Source organism: Piliocolobus tephrosceles, chromosome 11 (genome assembly GCF_002776525.5).
Source record: "Piliocolobus tephrosceles isolate RC106 chromosome 11, ASM277652v3, whole genome shotgun sequence".
In the NCBI taxonomy this organism is placed as follows: domain Eukaryota; kingdom Metazoa; phylum Chordata; class Mammalia; order Primates; family Cercopithecidae; genus Piliocolobus; species Piliocolobus tephrosceles.
In genome coordinates, this window is record NC_045444.1 from 26,169,610 (window position 1) to 26,193,494 (window position 23,885).

The 23,885-nt window shown below is 33.9% G+C and overlaps 1 protein-coding gene across 1 annotated transcript in view; it reads right to left on the minus strand.

Moving 5' to 3' along the window:
* The window catches only part of LRP1B (LDL receptor related protein 1B), a 1,636,277-nt gene that overhangs the window by 343,727 nt on the left and 1,268,665 nt on the right, over positions 1–23,885 (minus strand). Inside the window, exons 42-43 of the mRNA XM_026453105.1 lie at positions 19,438–19,627; positions 16,287–16,491 (exon numbers count right to left, since the gene is read on the minus strand). Coding sequence (XP_026308890.1) covers positions 16,287–16,491; positions 19,438–19,627 — 395 coding nt within the window. The remainder of the gene's footprint in view (positions 1–16,286; positions 16,492–19,437; positions 19,628–23,885) is intronic.

The window sequence follows — 23,885 nt, forward strand, 5'->3', positions numbered from 1 at the left end:
CTGGGTCAATCAGAGGATTGAAAGAGCATTAAGTAAAGAATGGTTTTTTCATACTACATCATTAACTTTAAATTGATGTTGTTTCTGTGTATCCCCTAATATCAGTAATATGAGTCCCTTGCCTTGGGGAAAATGCAAGGCACTGTGGAAGGCCAAAATTATGAAGATTCTCACACAAATTCTCTCAGATATTCTAAATCAGATGAGAGAATATGGTCATGGCACACATATATCTATACCAGGTTTAGGTCTGCCAAAAACATAATTTAAAAACATATTCTCATTTACCACATATTTGATTGTACCTTGGGTAAATTTTCTGTTATGCCTATAGTAGACTACAACAATGATTCCTGATTTTGACTACACAAATTCAATTGGGAGCTTTGAAAAATGAGACCCATGCCTCATACAGGAATTCTGATTTAATTGTTCTTAGGTTAGGGTTAGGCATCACTATTACATAAAACCCCACTAAGGGATGCTAATGTGCATTTTGTGGTAAAAAACTCTTCTACATCTTCTGATATATCATTGACAAATTAAAACAAATGTGCTCTTATTTCTGCCCAAAGCAGAGTTATACTGGGTGCTATGGTCTGAATGTCTTCCAAAATTTGTGTGTTGAAACTTCATTGCCAGTATGATAGCATTACAAGGCAGCGCTTTTAGGAGCTGATAAAGCCATGAGGGAAGAGATCTCATTAGCCCATCCTTATACAAGAGCCTAAGTTTGTGAGTTTGATCTCTTCCACTCTGCTGCCCTGCGAGGAAACCGTGTTCAGTCCTTCTTTCATGCAAGGATGTGACAATAAAGCACCATCTATGAGGGGCAGGCCTTCACCAGATGCGAGGCCTGCTGGTGCCTTGATCTTGGACTTCTCAGCCTCCAGAACTGTGGGAAATAAATTTCTATTATTTACAAATTATCCCATCTCTGGTATTTTGTTATAGAAGCACAAATGGACTAAAATACTGGAGCATTTATTTTTTATTCAGTTAACAAGCACTTTAATTCTCCAACCATTCAGCAGGCCCAAATGCAAATGGACTGGCCAGTTGATTACGTTCAGGTTTACATGTTGGGGTGATTTGACCTTCTTTCCCCATTGGTGCTCAGTCTTAGCTCTGGATCCTACAAATAAATACTAGGGTACCTTAGCCTTCAATGAGCAGAATTATCATGTTAGCAGAATAAACTACAGATTGTACAAATTTGCAGTAGCTACATCAGTGGTCATAGGATTCTGTTGAAATCTTCACAGAAATATTAACGTAAGAGTCTCCTGACATTTTCTACTGACAGTTTCTCCATTTTTTTTTTTTTTTTTTTTTTTTTTTTTTTGAGACAGCATCTTTCTCTTTCGCCCAGGCTGGAGTGCAATAATGTGATCTCAGCTCACTGTAACTTCTGCCTTTCAGGTTCAAGCAGTTCTCGTGCCTCAGCCACCCAAATAGCTGAGATTACAGGTGAGCACCACGACACCCGGCTAACTTTTTATATTTTTAGTATAGATGGGGTTTCACCATGCTGGCCAGGCTTGTCTTGAACTCTTGGCCTCAAGTGATCCACCTGCCTTGACCTCCCAAACTGCTGGTATTACAGGCATGAGCCACTGTGTCCGGCCAGTTTCTCCTTTAATATGTGTAAAACTATTTAGTTTTTCTTCCCTCTAAGATACACCTTTACTTATATTATTTCTGTTTTCTCTGTTTTCTTTTATTTCTTAACATTTCATAATTATGCAGTAATTAAGATCATATATCTTACTGACTTTAGTTTGAAATGTTAGCTTCTTTCAGTAATTTAACAATGTAATTATACATTATTAAAATGTATCTTATATATTAATGGTCAACCATATTCCTTTTGATGACTTATTCATTATTACGTGCTGCTAGAAATAAATTAGCATTTTTTATATATTCTCAAAATTCCTATGTAAATAAAAGATCTTGTTATAATAATATTTTTAAATCAAAGGACTATAAAAAAATGACTTCTCCTTAACAGTTTTGTTCTCCTCTATCAAATCAAAGCACTGTATAACTTAACAGTCCGCCCATAATGTCTTGGCTGCTAGAAGTTCAGAAAAAGTGCATGCTTGAGTTATTTAGTTGTAGTCATACAGTATCTGAGTTTTTATTGCAAACTAGTTTAAATAATTTTTAAATGGTTAATAATTAGTTAGTTTCAATCTTTTTTTTAATTTTAAATGTTCTCAGAGAGTCAAACACAGAGATATTGCCTCAAGCTCAAATAAATTCATTAGTTTTCTTCTATGTAAAACTTACAAAAAATACATTATAACCTGCTCAAGAACAATATAAAAAATAAGAAATTCAGAGAAGAGAAAAATTAATGTAAATTATTTGAGAATTTGATGAATTCAAACATTAAACTTTTAAATCTCCTACTTTTCCTTTTATCTGCTGAATAATTTCACCAAAGGAAATATTTTTAAGCTTATTTGTATGCTTCTCCCTCTGTTCAGTTTGTAAGCAAAGTTAATCTGAAAGAAATGTGCTCATATATATATATATATAATTATAAATATATGTGAATATATATATACACTCACATACACACACATGCAGAATGACTTTCGTTAGCTATCTGTTATTTTAATCTTTGTAGATGAATTTATACAATGAGGCAGGTAGGAGAAGTGGCTGCTGGCCTTTTGAAAATTCCATCTGATGCCTAAAATTTGAAAGTTTCTAGGAAATGTTAAATCAATCCATCAGTATCAATATCTCATGCTGAAGGGACACCAGTTATTTTCCGGATGAATACACTAGTTGCCCTGGATACTGACCATTATTCTTCTCCAAGAACACATCTCTTTTCAGACAGTCTGGGCTTCAGTAATACTTTAATTTGCAAGACTAACCAAGCTGAACCATCACTGAAATGTATGTGGACTTAAACCAAAGGAATTGTGAAAGAAATAAACACCATTAAGCCTACTGCAATATCATTCCTATCTTACTGGATAGGAATATCAGTTACCCTGGATAGCTGAGGCCTTCAAAATAGCTAAACTTTGATTTTGGTCTTTTCTTTTCTCTAAGCTCTTTGTTTTCTTCTTTTTTTTTTTTTTATTTTATTCAGAGAATCCTTTTTTATAATTTATCTTTTAGTTTATTTACTCATATACTCATTTCTTCAGTGAATTTTGCTGAACAGAGCAATGCATCAGACTTTGGGTATATTGCTTTTGGAGATACAAAGATGAAAAACAAATTGCCTTTCTTTAGATGTTATTATTTCTACAAAAGAGGAAATGAGGCCATTTATAGTTAATTCTATAGATATCATTCATGTTTATACAAATGTGCATGTGTGTAGTGAATGTAGTTACACAATTTTAAACTTGGTTTATTTTTTTAAATTTCATAATTCAAGGGGGGATTTACAAGAAATAGCATTTGTCATTAACTGTTGTCAGGTACTAAACTGCATATGATAGTTACTTTAGCCCCTCAAAATACACCCTATCAGGCATAAACTATTAGTCATATTCTACAGCAGAAATTAAAGTGTAAAAGGATTAAGAAATGTCCTCAGCTTACTAAACAACAGGTCTTATATCTAAGTGTTAAATTCATGTGTAAACAATCTAAGTTTATTAATTTCTGCGCATCATACTGCTTCCTGAAAAGCAGTATGTTCTATTTTACTACCAAGACTGCCTCCATGTCTGAAATATTCAAGATGTGGCACCATCTTCTTATTTATATGAACGTACTATAAAATATATATCAAATGGTTGATCTAGTTAAGTTCTACATGACCAATGGTAAAAGCATAAAAAGTTAGAATTGGAAAATAAGTTTAAGTCTAGCCCAAAATGTCAAATCTGAAATTCAAAAAGATTAAAATAATTGCTCAAGATCACACAGTTCTTTTGAACCAGTCCAATGCTGAAACAATGTTATCTAATACTAATTTTAGTTTTCTTTTCATTTATTTCTTATTCTCACTTAGATACCTATATTTGGCAATGTCATATATTCATATAAACTTCATTATACTCTGTGATCACATCTATACATTATCATTACAGACAATAACATTTAGACAACACAATCAACCATCTTTATTTTCACAATCTTTATTTCTCTGAGGTGGGTAATCAGTGATTTCAATGTCTTTGGGCTACAGATTATGCCATATCATGTGTGTTTAATAAGTCTTTAATAAGTCTTATTCCTGTTTAAATTCATTGGCAATGCATGGGCCTTGTTTTATAGACTTATAGGACATAAATCAGCTTAGATCTTTAAAAGTGTCTTTAAAAAGACACAAATAGATGTTTCCTTTTTTTTCTATTCTGAATGTCTAAAAATCTATGAGCACATTAACTTATGCTCCTAGAAAAATTGAATAGACACACATTTCTTGATTCCTCTCTTACATACAACTTGAAATTATACAGAAAACAAACATAAGGAGACTGTAAAATTAGAGAGAAAAAGTAATCCAGCTGGGTATCTTGGGACCAAGAAATACCATGGAAGTGTGGTTCCTGAGTGTCATTTTGTTTCATATATCTCAGATTCAAATTGTATAAGCTGGCAACCTCGAAATGGCAACATACACAGAACAAATAGTAATAACAATAACCTGCTCTCTGGAGCTAAAAGGCCAGGAAAGAAACAACCTAGCAAGCACAGCAGAAAACTTTACTATAGCCAAACACCACAGGAAAAAGGCTGTGACACATCCACACCAGCAATGGCCAAGTGGGGATCTTGGGCTTCCACACACACCTGATGGCAATAAAATGCCCTCCCCTTCTCTGCTGAGGTGGTGTCAGAAGCAGCTCACTGGAGAGTCAGGCCTTCCACCATCATCCTCTAGGTGACACTGTAGAGGCCATCTAGGTAGCCTGAACTCCCACACTTCATCCAGAAGCACAGAGGAGTCCCAGTTTCATCTCTGGTATCAATGAAGGCTGAATGGAGGACCTGCTACTTTGATAGGGTAGCACCCCTCACTTCCCTTCCCAGACCAATGTCAGGGAAAGACAGTTAAAATAGAAGGGTTGACAATATGGAGATACATGTAGTAAAACATGTTTAAGTTCAAACAAAATCACTCATCATACCGAGAACCAGGAAGATTTCAAAGAGACTGAAAAAAATCACAAGTAATAGATGTTAACACCAAGATGACAGGGGTGTAAAAACTATTTGAAAAAGATTTTAAAGTAGCCATAATAAGAGTTAAAAAAAAAAAAATTAAAGTCTTTAGGAAAGAAATGGAAAATCTGTTAGAAAAAAAAAAAGAGGAAACAAACCAGAACAAAATGGAAATTTTAGAACTGAATGTACAATCATTTAAATAAGAAGCTCGGTGAATAAATTCAACAGCAGAATGGAGGAAATGGAAGATGTGTCAGTAAACTAAAAAGCTGAATAACAGAAATAACCAGTCACAACAACAAAGAAAAAGTAGAAAAAAAAAAAAAAAAAAACTGAACGAAACTCCAATGACCTGTGAGACTATAATAAAAGACCTCACCTTCATGTCAAAGAGTCCTACAAGGAGAGGAGAATCTGTGGGGCTAAAAGGGGACTTGAAAAAATAAAGGCTGAAAACCACCAATCTGGCAAGAGACATATACCTATAGATTCAAAAAGCAGAGGAAAGCGCACAGAGTATAAACCCAAGACACATCATAATTTAACTTCTGAAACTGTCATTTGTAACATGGGTGAACTTGGAGTACATTATGCTAAGTGAAATGAGCCAGGCACAGAAAGACAAATACTTCAGGAGCTCACATGTGGAATCTAAAAAGTCAGACTCTTATTAGTAGGGAGTAGAATAGTAGCTACCAAAGTCAGGAGTGAAGGGGAATAAGATATTGGTCAAAGGGTACAAATTTCCAGTTAGACATGAGCAATTAACTTTGGAGATAAATAGTACAAAAATGAGTAAGTACATGGGCGAGGTGATACAAAAATGAGTAAGTACATGGGCGAGGTGATTAATATGTTAATTAGCTCGAACAATCATCCCACAACATATACATACATCAAAATATCACCTTGTACTCCTGAAATATACACAATTATTATTTGCTGATTAAAAATAAAAATAAACTTATGAAAACTGGAGACAAGAAACAAATCTTAATAGCAGCCAGAGGAAAACTGCATGTTACATACAAGAAAACAATTTTAATAATAATAGATTTCTCATCAGAAATCAGAGAACAGAAGGAAGTGGCCCAATATTTTTCAAATATGAAACGAAAGCTGTCAATCCAGTAACCTATGTCAAGGGAAAATATCAGAAATAAACGGAACATCAAAACAGTCTTGGATGAAAGGAAATTAAGATAATTTGACACAACAGATGGCAAAGAATGGACAAAAGGAATTTTCCAAAGCATTAGGGAAGTAAGCAATTAAAGAAGAAACCTGTGACCATCAAGAAAAAGGAGAACACTGTGAGCAAAAATATGAGTGAATAAAAATAGGCTTTCCATCCCATAGTGAGTTTTCTAACTTGTTTGATGGTTGAAGCAAACAAAATCTAACACTGTTGTGTGCAGAGTAAATCTTTAAGATAATTATATTACAAACAGGGGAGGCTAAAGAAACATAAAGGGATGTAAAGTTTCTATGCTTCACTTTACTGGTTAAATGGTGATGCTTGTAGATTGATAAGTAATGTATATATACTGCAGTACCTAAAGCAATCGCTAAAAAAGCTGGACAAAGAATACACCTGAAAACACTACAGATATATCAGACATTTTGTATATGTGGATAGATTATTCTAAAACCTATGCAAAATGGCAAAGAAAGTAGAATATCTAAAATAACTTTGAAAATCAAGGCTATGTGGTATTGACAGAGTAGTAAACTCATTAAATAAATGGAAAGGAACAGGGAACCCCAATATAGACACCAACAGTTATGCCCAAATGATTTTTGAAAAAAGTATACAAGCAATTAGAGAAAAGATGGACATTGGGCTGGGTGCAGTGGCTCACTCCTGTAATCCCAGGACTTTGGGAGGCCAAGGCGGGTGGATCACGAGGTCAGGAGATCAGCCTGGCTAACATGGTGAAACCCTGTCTCCACCAAAAATACAAAAAGCTAGCTGGGTGTGGTGGCACACACCTGTAGTCCCAGCTACTCGGGAGACTGAGGCAGGAGAATCACTTGAACCCAGGAAGCAGAGGTTGCAATGAGTCGAGATTGTGCCACTGTACTCCAGCCTAGGCAACAGAACAAGACTCTGTCTCAAAGAAAAAAAAAAAAAAAAAAAAAAGATGGACATCGATAGGCAAAAAGTGGAACTTGATCTAAGTTTCTGATCAAATGCAAAAGTAAGTTCAAAATGAATCATGAACTTAAATGTGAAATGTGAAACTATAACACTTTTAGAAAAAATAAAATAAAATCTTTGGAGTCTAAGGCTAGGGAATTATTAGTCTAAACATCAAAAGCATGAACCATGAAATAAAAAAATGATAAATTAAAAATAATCAAAATAAACGTTGCTCAGCATAAAACTCATGTGAAAAGAATGGAAAAACTACAAAATGGGGGAAAATATTTACAAACCACATAGCCAACAAAAAGTATCATCTAAAATGTATAAATAACTCATAAACTGTAAGTGGGAATATAAAATGGTACAGTCATTCTGGAAAGCAGATTGTCAGTTTCTTAAAAAAAAATAAACATGCTACTAACGTATGACCCAGTGATTGAACTCTTAGACATTTATTACAGAGAATGAAGAATTATGTTTATTCTAGAATCAGTACACAAATGTTCATGAAAGCTTCATTCATAATAGCCAAACACTAGAAATGGCCCTGATGACTTCCAACAAGTGAATAAAGATACTGTGGCTTATTTATATCATAGATACTACTCAGGAGAAAAAAGAACAGACTAGTCACACATGAAACAACCTGAATGAATCTCCAGAGAATTCTATTGAATGGAAAGGGTCAGTCCCTAAAGGAAATGCCCTGTATAATTCCATTATATAAGTTTCTTAATGTTTCTTTATAAAGAAGTTATAAAGTTTCTTGAAAAGTTTCTTAAAGGTTCTATATAAGTTTCTTAAAGTGACAAAGCTATGGAAGTGGAAAATAAATTAGTGGTTGCAAGTGATTAAGAAAGGAGTGAGAAAGAAGGGAAGTGTGCACAGCTATGCAAGAAAGCAACATGAGGGATCAACGGAATGAAGGAAATGTTCTGTATCTTGACCGCATCATTGTCTATACCCTGGTTGTGAGATTGTACTATACTTTTCCAAGATGTTATCATTAGGGAAAACTGGGTAAAGAGTACACTTGATCCTTCTGTATTACTTCGTACAACTTCATGTGAATCTACAGTTATCTCCAAATAAAAAACGTTTAATTAAAAATTCATAAGCACAAATGCATATTTCTTCCTTCATTCATAAATATTTGTTATCTGCTCTAGAAATGCACACGGGTAAAAATAAATCACTTATAATTTCACAACCTAAAGGCTTCTATTAAAAATTTTGGGACTTTTTAAATGTGTGTGTGTGTATATATATGTAATATATATAATGTATAAATGTATATATGCATATATAAATTTATAGTTAATATATAATATATGTAAATGTGTGTATATATATAGAGAGAAGAATGCTTTTTTCCTATAGATACGGATTCATAGTGACTATGGGCTGAATTGTGCTTCCCTGCAAAATTTACATGTCGAAGCCCTAACTCCCAATATGACTGTACTTGGAAATATGACCATTAAGGAGATAATTTAGGTTAAATAAGGTCATAAGGGTAGGTTACTAATTTTATAGAATTTGTGGCCTAGATCTCTCTCTCTCTCCCCCCCAGCCCCCAACCCAGTCCCCATGCACATACAAGGGATGGCCATGTGAGGACACAGTGAGAAGATGACCATCCATAAGCCAGGAAAAGAGGCCCTCGCCATCCTGACCATGTCAGCATCCTGATGTCAGAATTCCAACCTCCAGAACTGTGAGAAAGTAAATTTCTGTTTTTTGAGCCACCCAGTCTAAGATATATATATATATTTATTTTGAGATGGAGTCTTGCTCTGTCGCCCAGGCTGGAGTGCAGTGGCACGATCTCAGCTCACTGCAAGCTCCGCCCCCCGGGTTCACTGCAAGCTCCGCCCCCCCGGGTTCACGCCATTCTCCTGCCTCAGCCTCCCGAGTAGCTTGGACTACTGGCGCTCGCCACCTCGCCCGGCTAGGTTTTTTTTTTTTTTTTTTTTTTTTAGTAGAGACGGGGTTTCACCGTGTTAGCCAGGATGGCCTCGATCTCCTGACCTCGTGATCCGCCTGTCTCGGCCTCCCAAAGTGCTGGGATTACAGGCCTGAGCCACTGTGCCCGGCCGTAAGGTATTTTGTTATGGCAAACAGAGCACATGAAGACAATGACATTCATTTTTTCATTCAAGAAATATTTTTATGCATCTAGCCTGAGAGACAGCATATTAAAGTGTTCACTCTATACTTATCACTTAATGTATACTAAATCTCCCCATGGAAAAATATGTTTTACATGATAATTTTTAATGGATTAATAAAATTCTAGACTTGCCACATTCTTTACTTTTATCACATTTCTATTTAGTCACCTACTGTTCTAAAGATTAGAAAGTTATAAAGATCATTTTTAAATAAATTAGAAAGTTATTAAGGTCTGATTATAATTTGAATAACTATTCAGGCCCAAGAATACTTAAAAGGTACTGAAATCAATATTGGACATAATAATCTGATATTGAATGATGCCTCTTGAATTCAGAGAAATGTCAAAGACAAATCCGATTTCCAGCAGCCTCTCAGAATTTAGTAGATAATGGACTTCTTTATAATATACTTGATTGCAACATCCATCATGTAAAAGGTACTGGATATATACAATTCTATTTATTCAATTGGCTGATCTGTTAAAATTAAAGTTTGGAGAAGTCTTAGGCTAACAGTCAGGTACTCTGCTTCTTGTGTATGATTTACCCAGCTATTGATAGACCCAACATCCCATGTATTTGAGGCATGCAAGACAGAATAGAAAAATCACTGCTGTCAGGAGAACTTTCTTCACATCTCTTTTTAAGACAATTAATTACTCATCTTATTGGCTCTCAATCAAGGGAGTCCCATTCCTTCTATGACTTTGGAAAATGTTGGAAGCATATTTTTGCTTGATAGGAGTGGGGTAAGGTGGGGCTGATAGCTATGTAGTCTAGTGGTAAAGAACCAGGAATCGGGATGCCCTGCAATACATAGGGCAGTTCTGTCAATGACTTGTCTGAGACTCTGCCCAGGTTTCAAATGTCCTACAAGATATTGTCAAAGGTGAAAACTTACTTATAATTATCTGATCTTGGAATTTAATCCCATTTTACATATATACAAAAGTATTTCAGGAGATTTAATATACATTTATTATTTTTCAGGGACCATAATTTCTATGTAAATTGAGAGATGACTTTACCTCATTTTGTATACATTTTCAAGAACTCATCATCGGTTTGGAAAATCATATCACCCAAGGCAGCACTAGTCTCAGCATTTTATGGCACTAAATATTTTCTTTCGACTGTGTGTGTGTGTGTGTGTGTGCCATAAAAAGATAAAATATCTCATTTCCTTGTGATTGTTCTTGTAATTAAAACTAGTTTATTTATTTAACTTGCTCTCCTATTCTTACTTAAAAGAGTTCATATAATCAGAGTGTGTTTATTTAGGGGTCAAATTAGTCATAAAAATCCTTTTCATTCTAAAGATAAGTCATAAGATTTAAGATTTCTTCTCGGGAACATATTCTGAAAACAATTTTGGACTAAGTTTTTAAAAGAATGTCAGTGGTAAGGAACATGAGCAATTGCAATTTCTAGGAACATAAATATCTCTTTTGGAAAGGTCTGTATCATGCAGGTAGCAGATACTTTCCACGAAATGATTAACACTTACAGGGTAACTGCAGGGAGATAGGTTATAATCATGCTGTCTTAGCCCCTGTCAACATCAGTTAATGTTTCAGTTACTGGAACAACAGAGATGATAGATACAAAACAGAAAAAATAAAAAAGAAACATTACAGAATTATTTTCTGGATTTTTTTTTTTTTGCCTTAATAACTAAATTTCTCCAAAACATTCAGTTTCATATCACTGAATAAAGAATGCATTCCTCGATATTTAGGTAGAACCACCACATAAGTTAGTGTGGTATTAAAATCAGAAAAACCCAGCCAATCATATTATTTTTATCAACGCAAGCCAAAATTAAACTGTGCAGACTTGTATTTTATTGTGACCACTCTCTAAGATAAAATAGAATAATAAAACTTAACATTAAGTTTGATAGAAAAAAACTAATGGGCTTATTAAACTTCAGATTTAAAACATTGAAAGATAAAAATGTATATTAAAAAACACATTTTGGTTTATTTTTGCTGTTTGAAAGGATCTGTTTCTCTGGTCTACTGATAAGCAATGAGTTATATAATATTTCTATGATAAACTAAGTGAGTTGTCAATAGTGTATCAGCATTTTTCAAATCTCTACAAACACATGCCCATGACACACCATGTTAATTTTTTTTTTTTTTTTTTTTTTTTTTTTTTGAGACAGAGTCTTGCTCCATTGCCAGGCTGGAGTGCAGTGACATGATGTCAGCTCACTGCAACCTCCACCTCTTGGGTTCAAGTGATTCTCCTGCCTCAGCCTCCTGAGTAGCTGGGACTACAGGCATGTGCCACCATGCCCAGTTAATTTTTTGTATTTTTAGTAGAAAGGGGGTTTCACCATGCTGGTCAGGCTGGTCTCGAACTCCCAACCTCAGGTGATTCACCTGCCTCAGCCTCCCAAAGTGCTGGGATTACAGGCATGAGCCATCGCACCTGGCCCATGTTAAAAAATTAAAACAAACAAATAAACAAAAAAATCTGTTTTCTGATAAGAACAAAGCTACATACTGTTTTCTATTCAGAATATTCATAATGTTCATGAGCATATTAAAAGCTTTAAGATGTAATTCAATGACTAAGCCTATCAGACTTTGTTTAAAAACAGTTTTGAAAATTTGCTTGACTACGGTCTAATTCCTATAGATACTCAAAAGAAGGCACACTTTTCAAACAGGCTTTGGAAGACCCATGGCATCATACTGCGTTCGAGGGCACACAAGGTCTAAATTTACAAGAATCTCTCCGACACTTTACAATCAATGAACTTAAATATGGTTACTTATTTCTCATTAAAGATACCCTGTATCTAATATTCCCGATTATGATGTCTAGCTTCTTTCTAATCTGTTCACTTCCCTGGGGATATCTGATCTCCCTACTCTTGAGATTGCCTTCTGCTATCACCTGCTTTATCTAAAGTTAGAAAATATGCAATTATGCAAAAGAAATGTTCCCTGCTGTAACTGTCACTTTTCTAGCACTCCTTTTTATTGCATTGCTTCAGCATTTTTTCACATTATACAATGAACAATGTTTTGCATCTCTTCTTATATTTCTTGGTGAGTAATTTAAGTCTTTTATAGAATCCTTCAGTCTTCATAACTATACTTTCTATTTCCTAAACAGCATTCTTTCTAAACCTATAGTTTTTACCTGTCACACATTTCTTCAATGCCTTTCACAGTGTACTCCAAAATATAAAAATGCAACTTATTCTGTTGATTTGCAGATCTACTTAAAAATAAAATATAAATTGAATATATATATATACACACATATATACATATATATGAAAGATTATATTCGTATGGTTGCCCAAAGGGAATAAAATGAGGAGTGAAAAAAATAGGAGCAATATTTTGTTATAGTAGCTTGAATGGACTACAACAATTGACAATGCTTTCATTTCACATAGTAAGTGGAAGTCACCTGGTTCCTGTGAACACTGGCATGTGTTAGATTATCTGTTTTTGTCAAGGCTACCTAACAATAACAGTTGGATTTCAAGGCAAATCTAGGTACAAGCACACTAAATGATGGTGCTGTTTATAAAGGTCCCTTGTATAAAAGAACAGCCTGTGTATGAATTTTTGGCTTTTCAGAACAAGGAAAGATTGAGAATTAAAATATTGAGAATTATCATTAAAATGTCACAAATTTAATTTCATATCATTAACTATCTTTGAGCATATGTTTTACTTCCTCAACTTGATATGGGGACAAAGAACGTTTATTTTACCTTTTTGAATTAAGAATGACTTCTGCTAATTTCCACAAAATTACAGAACATCACAATTATGTTGATTTTAGCTGTCATTTGTTTTTATACCTACATTAATTATAAAATATAAGAGCTTTGATTCCCACTATTATGCATTATGCTATGTAATAAACAAAACAAGAACATGGGTCCCTTGAACCTAAAATAAAATTACATTTTTTAAAAAGCATAAGGATTTTAAATGACTTGGTAATGTTCATGCAATTAGTCAATACCAAATGTAAGGATTAAATTTAACATTGCTTTAAAACTATAATTTTTAAAGAAGTAAATAAACATCCAACTTTCATTCTAGTATTTATTTTGTAAAATTATCTTTATTAATAATTACAGAATATGAATTTCATAAATATTAATTTCTGAGATGAATAATAAGTATTTAGACTTTCCCTTCCCTGATTGCACCATTTGTCACACAGCTAAGCAATGGGTATATCTAAACACGAAAGTGAAAAGAATACTAAAAACAAAGAGAAAATTCTTATATAACATAGGCCAGAGTAGAGATGCTGTAATATCTATCTAAGCCTTCAGAATATCTATTAAACAGTTTTAGACACAAAGCTATAATAAAGGTCCTTGCAATGGTGTGAGGGCACATAGTGATCTTTCTGTTTTAAAAGAGCTTTGATGACCCCAGCTTCAAATGATTAGCTTGTCTTGATATAATGGAGAAGCCTATGTAAAGAGTATTTCAAAAAGATTATGCAGAAGCTCTACGTCTCTATCAGACAGCAGTTTTAAAGGGGATAATGTGTCACTTAGAGTTGGATGCTCTTCTCCATTGTCTTCCCTGTCGATTTTACTAAGGTTCTTAAAATGTATAACAAAGTAATGTGATGTGTGCTGACAAGTTGAGTAAATCTACTTGGTTTACTACGTACATCAGCAGAACTTCAAATTTTACTAGGCATAGTTTCATATTCAGTAATGAATTGAAATATTTACTCTGCAAAGTGTTTATGGGTAACATAGTGAGATATGTGAGGAAGAAGGAGAGAACAAATGTATTGCTAATTGCAAGGCATGAGGAAGTGGCCAGGTTGTGTACACTTAGTTGGGTCCTTTGTAAGTGTTTTCAAATTTAGCATGATGGTTTGCACAGGCGCTGAAGTGAGATCACCAGGGGTAGAATCACCTTCCTACTACATACGTGGCGAGGTGTTCCCGAACAAGCACTAAACTTCTTGTGCCTCATTTTCTTCATCTGTAAATGGGGATCATCATAATAATGCCTACCATGGGGAGGGCTATAAAAACATGAAATATAAAGTGCTTAGCACAGTATCTAGAACACAATTATCAATCAGTGACTTAGCTAGTAGGGAGATTAGTAAATTGATACAGTCCAAAGTCTTAATAAATCTGTACAAAGTCTTTAAAACAGTCCATAAATAGTCCCTAAATTAACTTTTACAAAATAAAGAATTTTAAAAATGTATTGCTCATTTTATTAACAAAAATATTAACTTTTAAAAAATTAATTTGAATTCATATGAGGATAAAGATGAGGTAATCTGGATGCATGTAAGAATGCAGTAGACTTTGAAATAGATTTCTAACTTTGGGGCCCAATCAGAAATCATCCTTCCTTGGGCAGGGATGGAAAATGATGAGTTGCAATTAAACAAAGCACATATGTTAAATGTCAGAACAAATCCTTTAAATTACGTTAGTGGTATCTTATTACTGGACCACTTACTGTAGCTGTAATTACCATACATAAGAATAAATGGGTGGGGAAGTGCAAAATAGGTATAAACAAAAATCATTGAGGAGAATAAAGAGTTATAAACTCATTTTTTTTTTTTTAGTATCATGACGGAATAAAAAATAACACCACATTCAGGACAATGATTTACCTGTCTCTTCAAAAGCATTATATACTAGGTTTATTTAGAATTTCTATGCTGTATTCTGAGTCATATACTTTTGCACTATAATCTTCATAATTGCCCTGAAAGAGAATTTGCATATCAGGAAACTAAAGTTTATAAAGGTTAAATAATTTGCCTAAGGTCAATTCAATCTTCAATTGAATTAAACAGTGTGCTTAGCCATATAGAATTTGTTCTATACATATAGAATTTGCTGATTGTTGTCTGTTTCTGTAAATAAAACTTTATTCGAATACTGTCAGGCCTATTTATTTACATATTCGCTATGTCTGCATTAGTGCCATGAAACACTGTAGTTGTAATAGAGATCATATGGTCCATGAGGCTTCAAATATTTACTATCCGGCCCTTTAAGAAAAAAATTGCATTACATTCTAGACCTTCTTCAATGCAGTGGAGGCGTGAGGAGCCTGAGGATCATTTTGTCCTTCAGGCCTGTATAGTGGTACACACATGGGTCCAGATTTCTCTAGTGGTATAGCCACGCAGATCTAACCACTGAGCTTCCCTGTTGCCGAGGCTACTCCTCACAGGACAAAGGGGCGCCCTAGCATCTCACCATTCTTCAGGCCCTAAACACCTGCTGTAAGTGCTCTCAAGGGATAGCATAGCAACTCTTCCACTAACATTTCATTTTGAACCCAGAGAAAAGAGAGTCCAGTGATTAGAATAGACTTGACCCATTCTCCTCTCTTCAGAGCTTCTTAGATTGCTTTAAGGACACAAACACAGAGGATCATTTCTTTCTTTTCTAATTTTCTTTTATCCTGGGACAACTAATCAATTGTATTTCACATTTTTAAAAGCTATACATAACAAAGAAGCATATTCAAATCACTCTAACCATTCCAGTTCAATTAATAACTAGAAGGAAATTAGTTATTGCTGCTCCAGAAAAAGTTTATGGGTTGAGCTGTCTCTATGGTAGCAAATACATTTGAAAGAAGTTTTCAAAATACTGCACAATTTTCTTTTGTGATAGATTAGTGATTCAACTGGATTGTTTCAATCAATAGGCTATTTTGAAATTCCCTGATATGCACATTTTAGGAGAGTATAAGTCATATGTGTTTTAAATATTTCATTGCATAACTCTATAACCAAGAAATTCTTCATTAACTTACATGTCTCTGGGATCCATCGTATTCACACCTTTCAATTTTTCCTAGACTGCCATCTGAGAAATACAATTTCTCTGCACGGTAGTCGATAGTGAGTCCATTTGGAGTGAGTATATCTGTACTGACCACCACTTGAGCATTCTTCCCAGTCAGAGTAGATCTCATGATACTTGGATGTTGTTCATTCCAGTTGGTCCAAAACATTAAACTAATGAAAATGAACATTGTAACTATAAATCAAACTTCTCATCAAGAGTAAAAATACTAATAGAAACATGTCAATACCAAGCTATTTAAAAAGAAGCAGAATTATTTTCCTCATATTCTATGACCTTTAACAAAGTCTAGGTAATAAAAGGAGATGTGTATATGATATTTGTATGTTAATTTTACCCGGGTTCTTAAATGAAACCTAGAACCTACTTCTAAAAAATGATTTCCTGGGTATTCCTTCAAATAATTTAGTTAAACTGTTAGATGCATGAGGCTTTACTTTAATCAAGAACAATACAGTGATCTTAAGTTTGTTTTCCACAAACTGCAAATATACTCTAACTTATTACCACATTTCAGCTGATCTAGTATAATCATTCTTATCCTAAGTATACTTATCTGCTTCAATTGATGAAAATAAAAATCTTCTTCCCCTTCCAATTTTCCTTTTTAAATTCTGCATTCTCTTTTGTATTTGTTTTGGAGAAAGGAAATTACTAAACTCATGTTTTTTTACATTTCTTTTTTTCTCTCTTAGTGTGATTTTTCTATAAATTACAATATAATTTCTAAAACTCTAGGGGTGACTCTTAAATTCTTCAGCATAGTGTCTATTCTCTATGGATTCCTAGGTATAATCATTTAAAGGTAGTTTAGCATTACAGCCAACAAAGTTATTCAATAGGTGTTTTGAGTATTTTGTGACACTTATTACCAAAATTACCAAATAATTGTCAAATTCACAACAAAAATGTTTGTATTCAATTTTCATTGTTGGTAATTTTACTTATAAATTGTGACATTTAATATAAAAAATAGTGAATTAAAACATTTTAAAAGTTATGCATAGAATGTAAAGTATTAAACCCACAATTTATTTACAATATTTTCCTAGATTGTAGGTTTTATAACAAGAGAATTTTAGAGGTGTTAGGAGTGTTCCTTTCATTCCACTCTCCCCACTTCATTTCACAGGTGAGAAAACAGAAAGATCCAGAGAGCTTAAGTAATTAAAGTTTTCACAAATAATTAGTAACTGAGCCAAATTTTAAACTTAGAAAGCCTAACTTTGATTTGCAATTTAGTATTTTATTTTAAAATATCTGTTACTCTATTAGCATACAATGGTGTTTTGAAGGTGTCATTTACATATATGATAAATTGCCTTTTCATACTTTAATTACAAATAATTATCAAATAGAAAATTTTATATGTTTAATTTTAATTTACAGTTCACCATATGCAAGGTGAAAAGTGTAAATGTTAGCCTATGTAATAAATAATTACAGGATAAAGCACTTACTAATTAAAACTCATCATATATAATATCATGAGTGATCGCTTTATTTTTATTTCAAAACTGACTTATAAATTCCTTCACCCAACTCTTTTATTCCTACTGTGTGACATTTATTACTGTCCTGAGATTCTTTTGGTGATGTGTTGAGATAAACGCAGCTGAGCTAGCAAACTATATCCTGATAGGACAGTGGTGGGAGCAGTCTCCCCAGCTCCATAATGAGTCATTGCATTGTTCAACCTTAAGAATTTTCATATATAAGATGATGTTCAATTAAGTGAATTAAATCGAACCTCAGTTTTAGCTCTACAGAAGGGTTCAGATTTACAGCTATTTTCACACTGACCTATTCATGTTACTTAGTCCTTTCTTCTGATAAGTGATCAGGGTCAGTGATTATCTGTCATTGCTTTTTATTCTTCAACCTTTTTTTTTTTTTTTTTCTTTTTAAATCACACCTAAAAAGAACTCTTCTAGTTTTGCTCAAGGAAGGCCAGATTGGTCTGATTTTTGTTTATTTATTTATTTATTTATTTATTTTGAGACGGAGTCTTGCTGTGTCTCCTGGGCTGGAGTGCAGTGGCCGGATCTCAGCTCACTGCAAGCTCCGCCTCCCGGGTTTTACGCCATTCTCCTGCCTCAGCCTCCGGAGTAGCTGGGACTACAGGCGCCCGCCACCTTGCCCGGCTAGTTTTTTGTATTTTTAGTAGAGACGGGGTTTCACCGTGTTAGCCAGGATGGTCTCGATCTCCTGACCTCATGATCCGCCCGTCTCGGCCTCCCAAAGTCCTGGGATTACAGGCTTGAGCCACCGCGCCCGGCCTGATTTTTGTTTATTTGTTTCATTTAAAAATAAAAAGCATTTTCTTATAGTTAACAAATAACTTTACCATATTGTATATGAGAATGAAAGTTCATAGATAGATATTGTTTGTCCCTTACCTGTGCTTTGTTCTTCAGGTGTTTTATTTTTTATTTATTAAGACATCCCCCAAGACACCATTTTTTTCTTTGTTTTTATTCACTGAGTATATTTTATATCCAGAATATTTTCTTTTGTCGTGATTTTTTTACAAATATTATTTTAGCTGTCTGTACAATATATCATCAAACAGCTATAGAACACTTAGACTATTATCAAGTACCTAGTGTTGAAAGACAGCTGCACACAAATATTTTTGTATTGTTGCAGTTTGCTTTCTTTTGTATTTCAATTTGGGAGATCTCCAGATGCTATAATTACTTGATTAAAATAAAAAAAAAAAAAAAAAAAAAAGAAAGAAAACTCTTAGTCTTCCGTGTATGCTAATTTTTTAAATTTATGATTCCAATCAGCTATGCATTAACGTCTTCTTCATAGGCCTTTTCCAGCATAGTATTGTCTCTTTCCATTTTGCCTTTAATTATTTAAATTTGTTTTTACTGGATCTCTCAGAGACATGAAGCCTGGCGTTTAAAGGGTCCAGATTTTAATTTTTCACATTTATGATGCTCTTACATAAAAAAAGTTTTATGAATTGTGAAAATAAAACTTCAAAGAAAACCTTTATTTTAGAATTAATTCTTCTTAAAATTAACAGAACTCCGATATTCTTTTGACTTATAACTATAATGAAGACATAAAACTACACTGTTTCTTACTTTTGACATTCATCCAAGGCTAGCACATGTGGGTGGTCATCCTCTGACATGGTGATGACAGCTTCCTTGTCAAACGCTCCAGGTCGAGTCTGGTCCACAGTGTGTCTGGTGATGGATGAGGTGGTGGAGCTTGTCCAGTACAGTGTATCCCAGGCTCTGTGATAGGCAAGTCCTTCCACAGAACCCACATCTAGTGGGGGAAGAAAAAGAAAAAATAGATATTTTTATTTTTAAAAAAATGACTTCCGGACAGAAAAAGCATTAAGATATACATGTATAGCTGTTATTTCATCAACCACTTCTCCACAAAATCTCCTAAATAAAAATGTAGTCACTGTGATACTTACAATTGATAGCTGATTATACATATATAATGAGAGCAATTTTTGCCAAAATGTCATTATAGACAATATACTCATAAATAAAATAAAATTAAATAATTGTCTTTCATTTTGGAAAATGGTGGTTCTCTATCTTTCCTGTATCTTAATCAATTTTCAAAAGTATCCAACATGTAACAATTTAGAGATGCTTTGGAAAATCTTATGTCAGCAACATCACTTTGGTACAATCATCATGAGTATTCCCTTGATACTATAGATCTGGAGATGTCCAGGAAAAGCAAACACATGGAAAACTACAACAGTATGAGAAATCTAAAATCTAACTCCTTACTTGAAACTATCAAACAATGGTAGATAATGTTTTAATAGGTTAATGTGGCAATTTATTTGCTTCTATTCAACTAGTGAGATAAAAAACAAAACAAGAGAAAAAGAAATTAATTGCCAGCTAAAGCATGCTTTAAATGTCAGACGAAGATAAATGGTGATACATGGATCCTAACACATAAAAGTGACAAGGTGAAAAACCAAAGTAATTATTTCTTAAAATTGCATTCCCAATCTCTAGAGTAACATAAAGTAGTTGTTTTATTTTTCATAGACATGCTTTGAGTGCATCTTTAAGTGTAATCAAATTATTACACTTTTCCTACATGTTATTTGTTTTCCTCAGAATTATTATTCTGAGCATGTTCAATTTAACAAAGAATATATACACCTTTTGCAGTCATACCAATAAATTAACATTATTAAGACAGAGCATTTCCCCTGTTTTCCTCTCAAAGAGTCTCTAAAAGGAATTATTCAGCTGCTATAAAAATAGGTATCTGAAAAGAGCTGTTTCCAGGTTTAAGATGAGTTAATACTTAGTTTTGGGGGATCAATAGGATTTTGCGGGAGGGCAAGACAATAATTAAAGCTTTTGAACAACATTTTTCACTTTTTTTGTTATTTGTTTCTTTTTTACATACAACATGAAATATCCAATAATAATGCAATTAATGGCTATCATTTTTAGTTACCACATGCTAGAAATGATGCAAACTGCTTTTCATACATCATTTTATTTTATGTATAAATCTATTCTGTGAAGCTTATGTCATCATTTTCTATTTCCCAAGAAGAAAGCTGAAACGTATAGTAACAGGGCTGATAATATTAACACAAAACTTTTACTCCCCTCCCATTCATCTGATTCCAAAAGCCTATGTGCTTAGAAGTACCACTATTTGGATATGGGTTTACAATGCTTATTACTTAACCTCAATCTAAACCAACCTGAAACCAAAGGAATGATTCATTAGTCTCAACTTGTTTGACTCTATGAGAATCGTATACCTAGTAATATACCATAGATAGTCTCCCCTCACACAGTCAACAAAGCAGTCTACAACGTATTAATGGGGGTTATTAATACAAAAATGTAGCCTAGAGATGGTGGAAGAAAAATTATAAAACACAATCACTGTAAAATCAGTTAAGCTAATTTTATGTGATGCATATAGTGCTCCTATTTGGAGTGAGTGGATGAAAAGTTGATCACGGTTAAGAATGTTTAAATCAGTAATAAATCACATTTGCCAGTGTGTTTTTTAAATTTCCAAATCATTTTAGAAATGCAGTTAATTCTATTAGTAGTATCTGTAGTATTACACGCCTTTCATCATTCACAAATAAAATGAGAAACGGCATAGCTCTGAAAAAATGCAAGCAAATGAGAATAATTAGTCCATCCTCATTCTACATCTTCTCTTCCAGTAACTATGACATATATTCCTCTTGGTAACTTTCTCTTGTCAATTCAGGAAGAAAACACTTGGTATCACCATTGAGATGTGGCAGATGCTTCTTTTCTATGGTTAACATAATTCCAGAGTTACTAGAGAACAAAATACATCTCAATATCCAGGTATAATCTGTTTTACTTTATTTTTGTAATCGATTATAACCAGAAATTACAATTAATAATTATCTGTTGCCACATTTTAAAATATTTTAGTAATGTACTTCTTTCTACAAAATATGTTTAGATCCTTATAAAAATATATTTTTATTAACAATTAACAAAAGTTAACAAATCAACAAAAATTAATAAATTTTATTAACAAAAAGCCAGTTAAAATTAGTGAAATATTCTAGTTGAGATAAGATATATTTCTCAATTTGTGATGATTTATCGACAGTGAGGGGGCATGTGGCATGTGTATGTGTACGTGTGCACACACATCTGTGTGTGAACATTGAGATTCCTAAAACAGTTGAACAGCCAGAATAGAACTTTGAATTACTGATCCTGGAAGGCAATTATGTAGCTTGAAAATAAAATAAAATGCCTATCTACCCAACCAGACCTGAAATATTGAGCAGAGTAAATCAATACAAAGCTAAATTCTTGGAACTCAAGGATGTAGCACCTACATCTATGAAGATACATAGACGTAATTAAGAAAATATCTATAATAGTGCTGTTTCAGCAGCTCCATACTCTTAACCCCAGCAATATACATATATATATACACACATACACACACACACACAAACACACATATGTGTGAAATGTAATGCAAAATCAGTAAAAATTCCATCGCCTTACCTCATGCACTTGCCAAGAGAAAAAAAAAAAAAAAGTTTTTCTTCCTTTTTACCCACTTTTGAGCAGGGAATTGGGTTTGGCTAAGCATGAATCAGGTCCCGACATGTTTTTGCAGAAGAAAGAAGGGGAGGTCAGCACATCAAAAAGTACAAGCCAGGCAGGTAACTCAGAACCGTGGTTGTACCCTATTTCCTGGATTCTAGTTTCCATAGCCATCATGGGGAAATTGATTCTGATAGCTTGACAGAGAAATAAACCACTCCTCTTACAGTTACCCAAAGGACTTCAGTTCATAGAGAACATACTTTCATCTCATCACCACTGAGGAACAGCAATAGCCCCTTCTTGGCTGAACATTGTCTTAAAGGCAGCATAAGAGCTTACCAAATGGGAAAGGCAGTGAAGGATATTATTCATAGGGAGCCACATCCATTAAACACTGTTATTCATCTGGCTAGGATAACAAGATAAATTCACAGATAAATTCAGTTGCGAAGTGGTTTGGATGGGTCCTCACCCAAATCTCATCTTGAATTGTAGCTCCCACAATCCCCATGTGTTATAGGAGGGACCCAGTGGGGGACAATTGAATCACAGGGGCAGGTTTTTCCATGCTGTTCCTGTGATAGTGAATAAGTCTCACAAAATATAATGATTTTACAAAGAGCAGTTCCACTGCACACACTCTCTTGCCTGTCACCATGTAAGATGTGCCTTTGCTGTTCTTTCACCTTCCACCATGATTGTGAGGCCTCCCCAGTCATGTGGAACTGTGAGTCCGTTTCACTTCCTTTTCTTTATAAATTACCCAGTCTTGGTATAAATTACCCAGTCTTGTTCTATCAGAAGCATGAGAACAGACTAATACACAAAGTTAGCAGGAAATAATATTTATCTCAAAGACATGCTACAACTATAAAGCATCATAATGAAGTCCTCGTTGATTGTGCACTACTTTCTTACGCACTGGCTTGTTCTTCAAAGCCACAGAGTGTCAGTTTGTTGTTTGAAATTATATCATTAGTAGAAAGCATCCAAATCTTGTTTGGAGGATCTAAGTTACTTTGACACAGAGAAGCAGTCTTGATTTCCAGCCCAGGTAAAGAACCTAAATTAAGAAGTTTCTTCAGAAAATATTCCACATCTATATTAACTGTGAAGTTTCCAAGGAAAGAGGATCCTAGGTCCACCTCACTATCCAGATCTGACGTTGAACTCTTTGCAAATAGTACACATATCTGTGCTCTAACAAAACACTACTTCACTGAAATTGTGTCTAAATTCTACTCTCTGAAAAAAATACTATACAAATTCTGTTTCTTTTCCTCCTTTTCTTTTTTCTTTCCTTTCCTTTCTTTTTATTATTTCTTTTATCTCTCTTTCTTTCTCTTTCTTTCTTTACCTTTCTTTCTTTCTTTCCCCTTCCTTCCTTCCTTCTTTTCTTTCTTCTCTTTCTTTTCCTTCCTTCCTTCCTTCCTTCCTTCCTTCCTTCCTTCCTTCCTTCCTTCCTT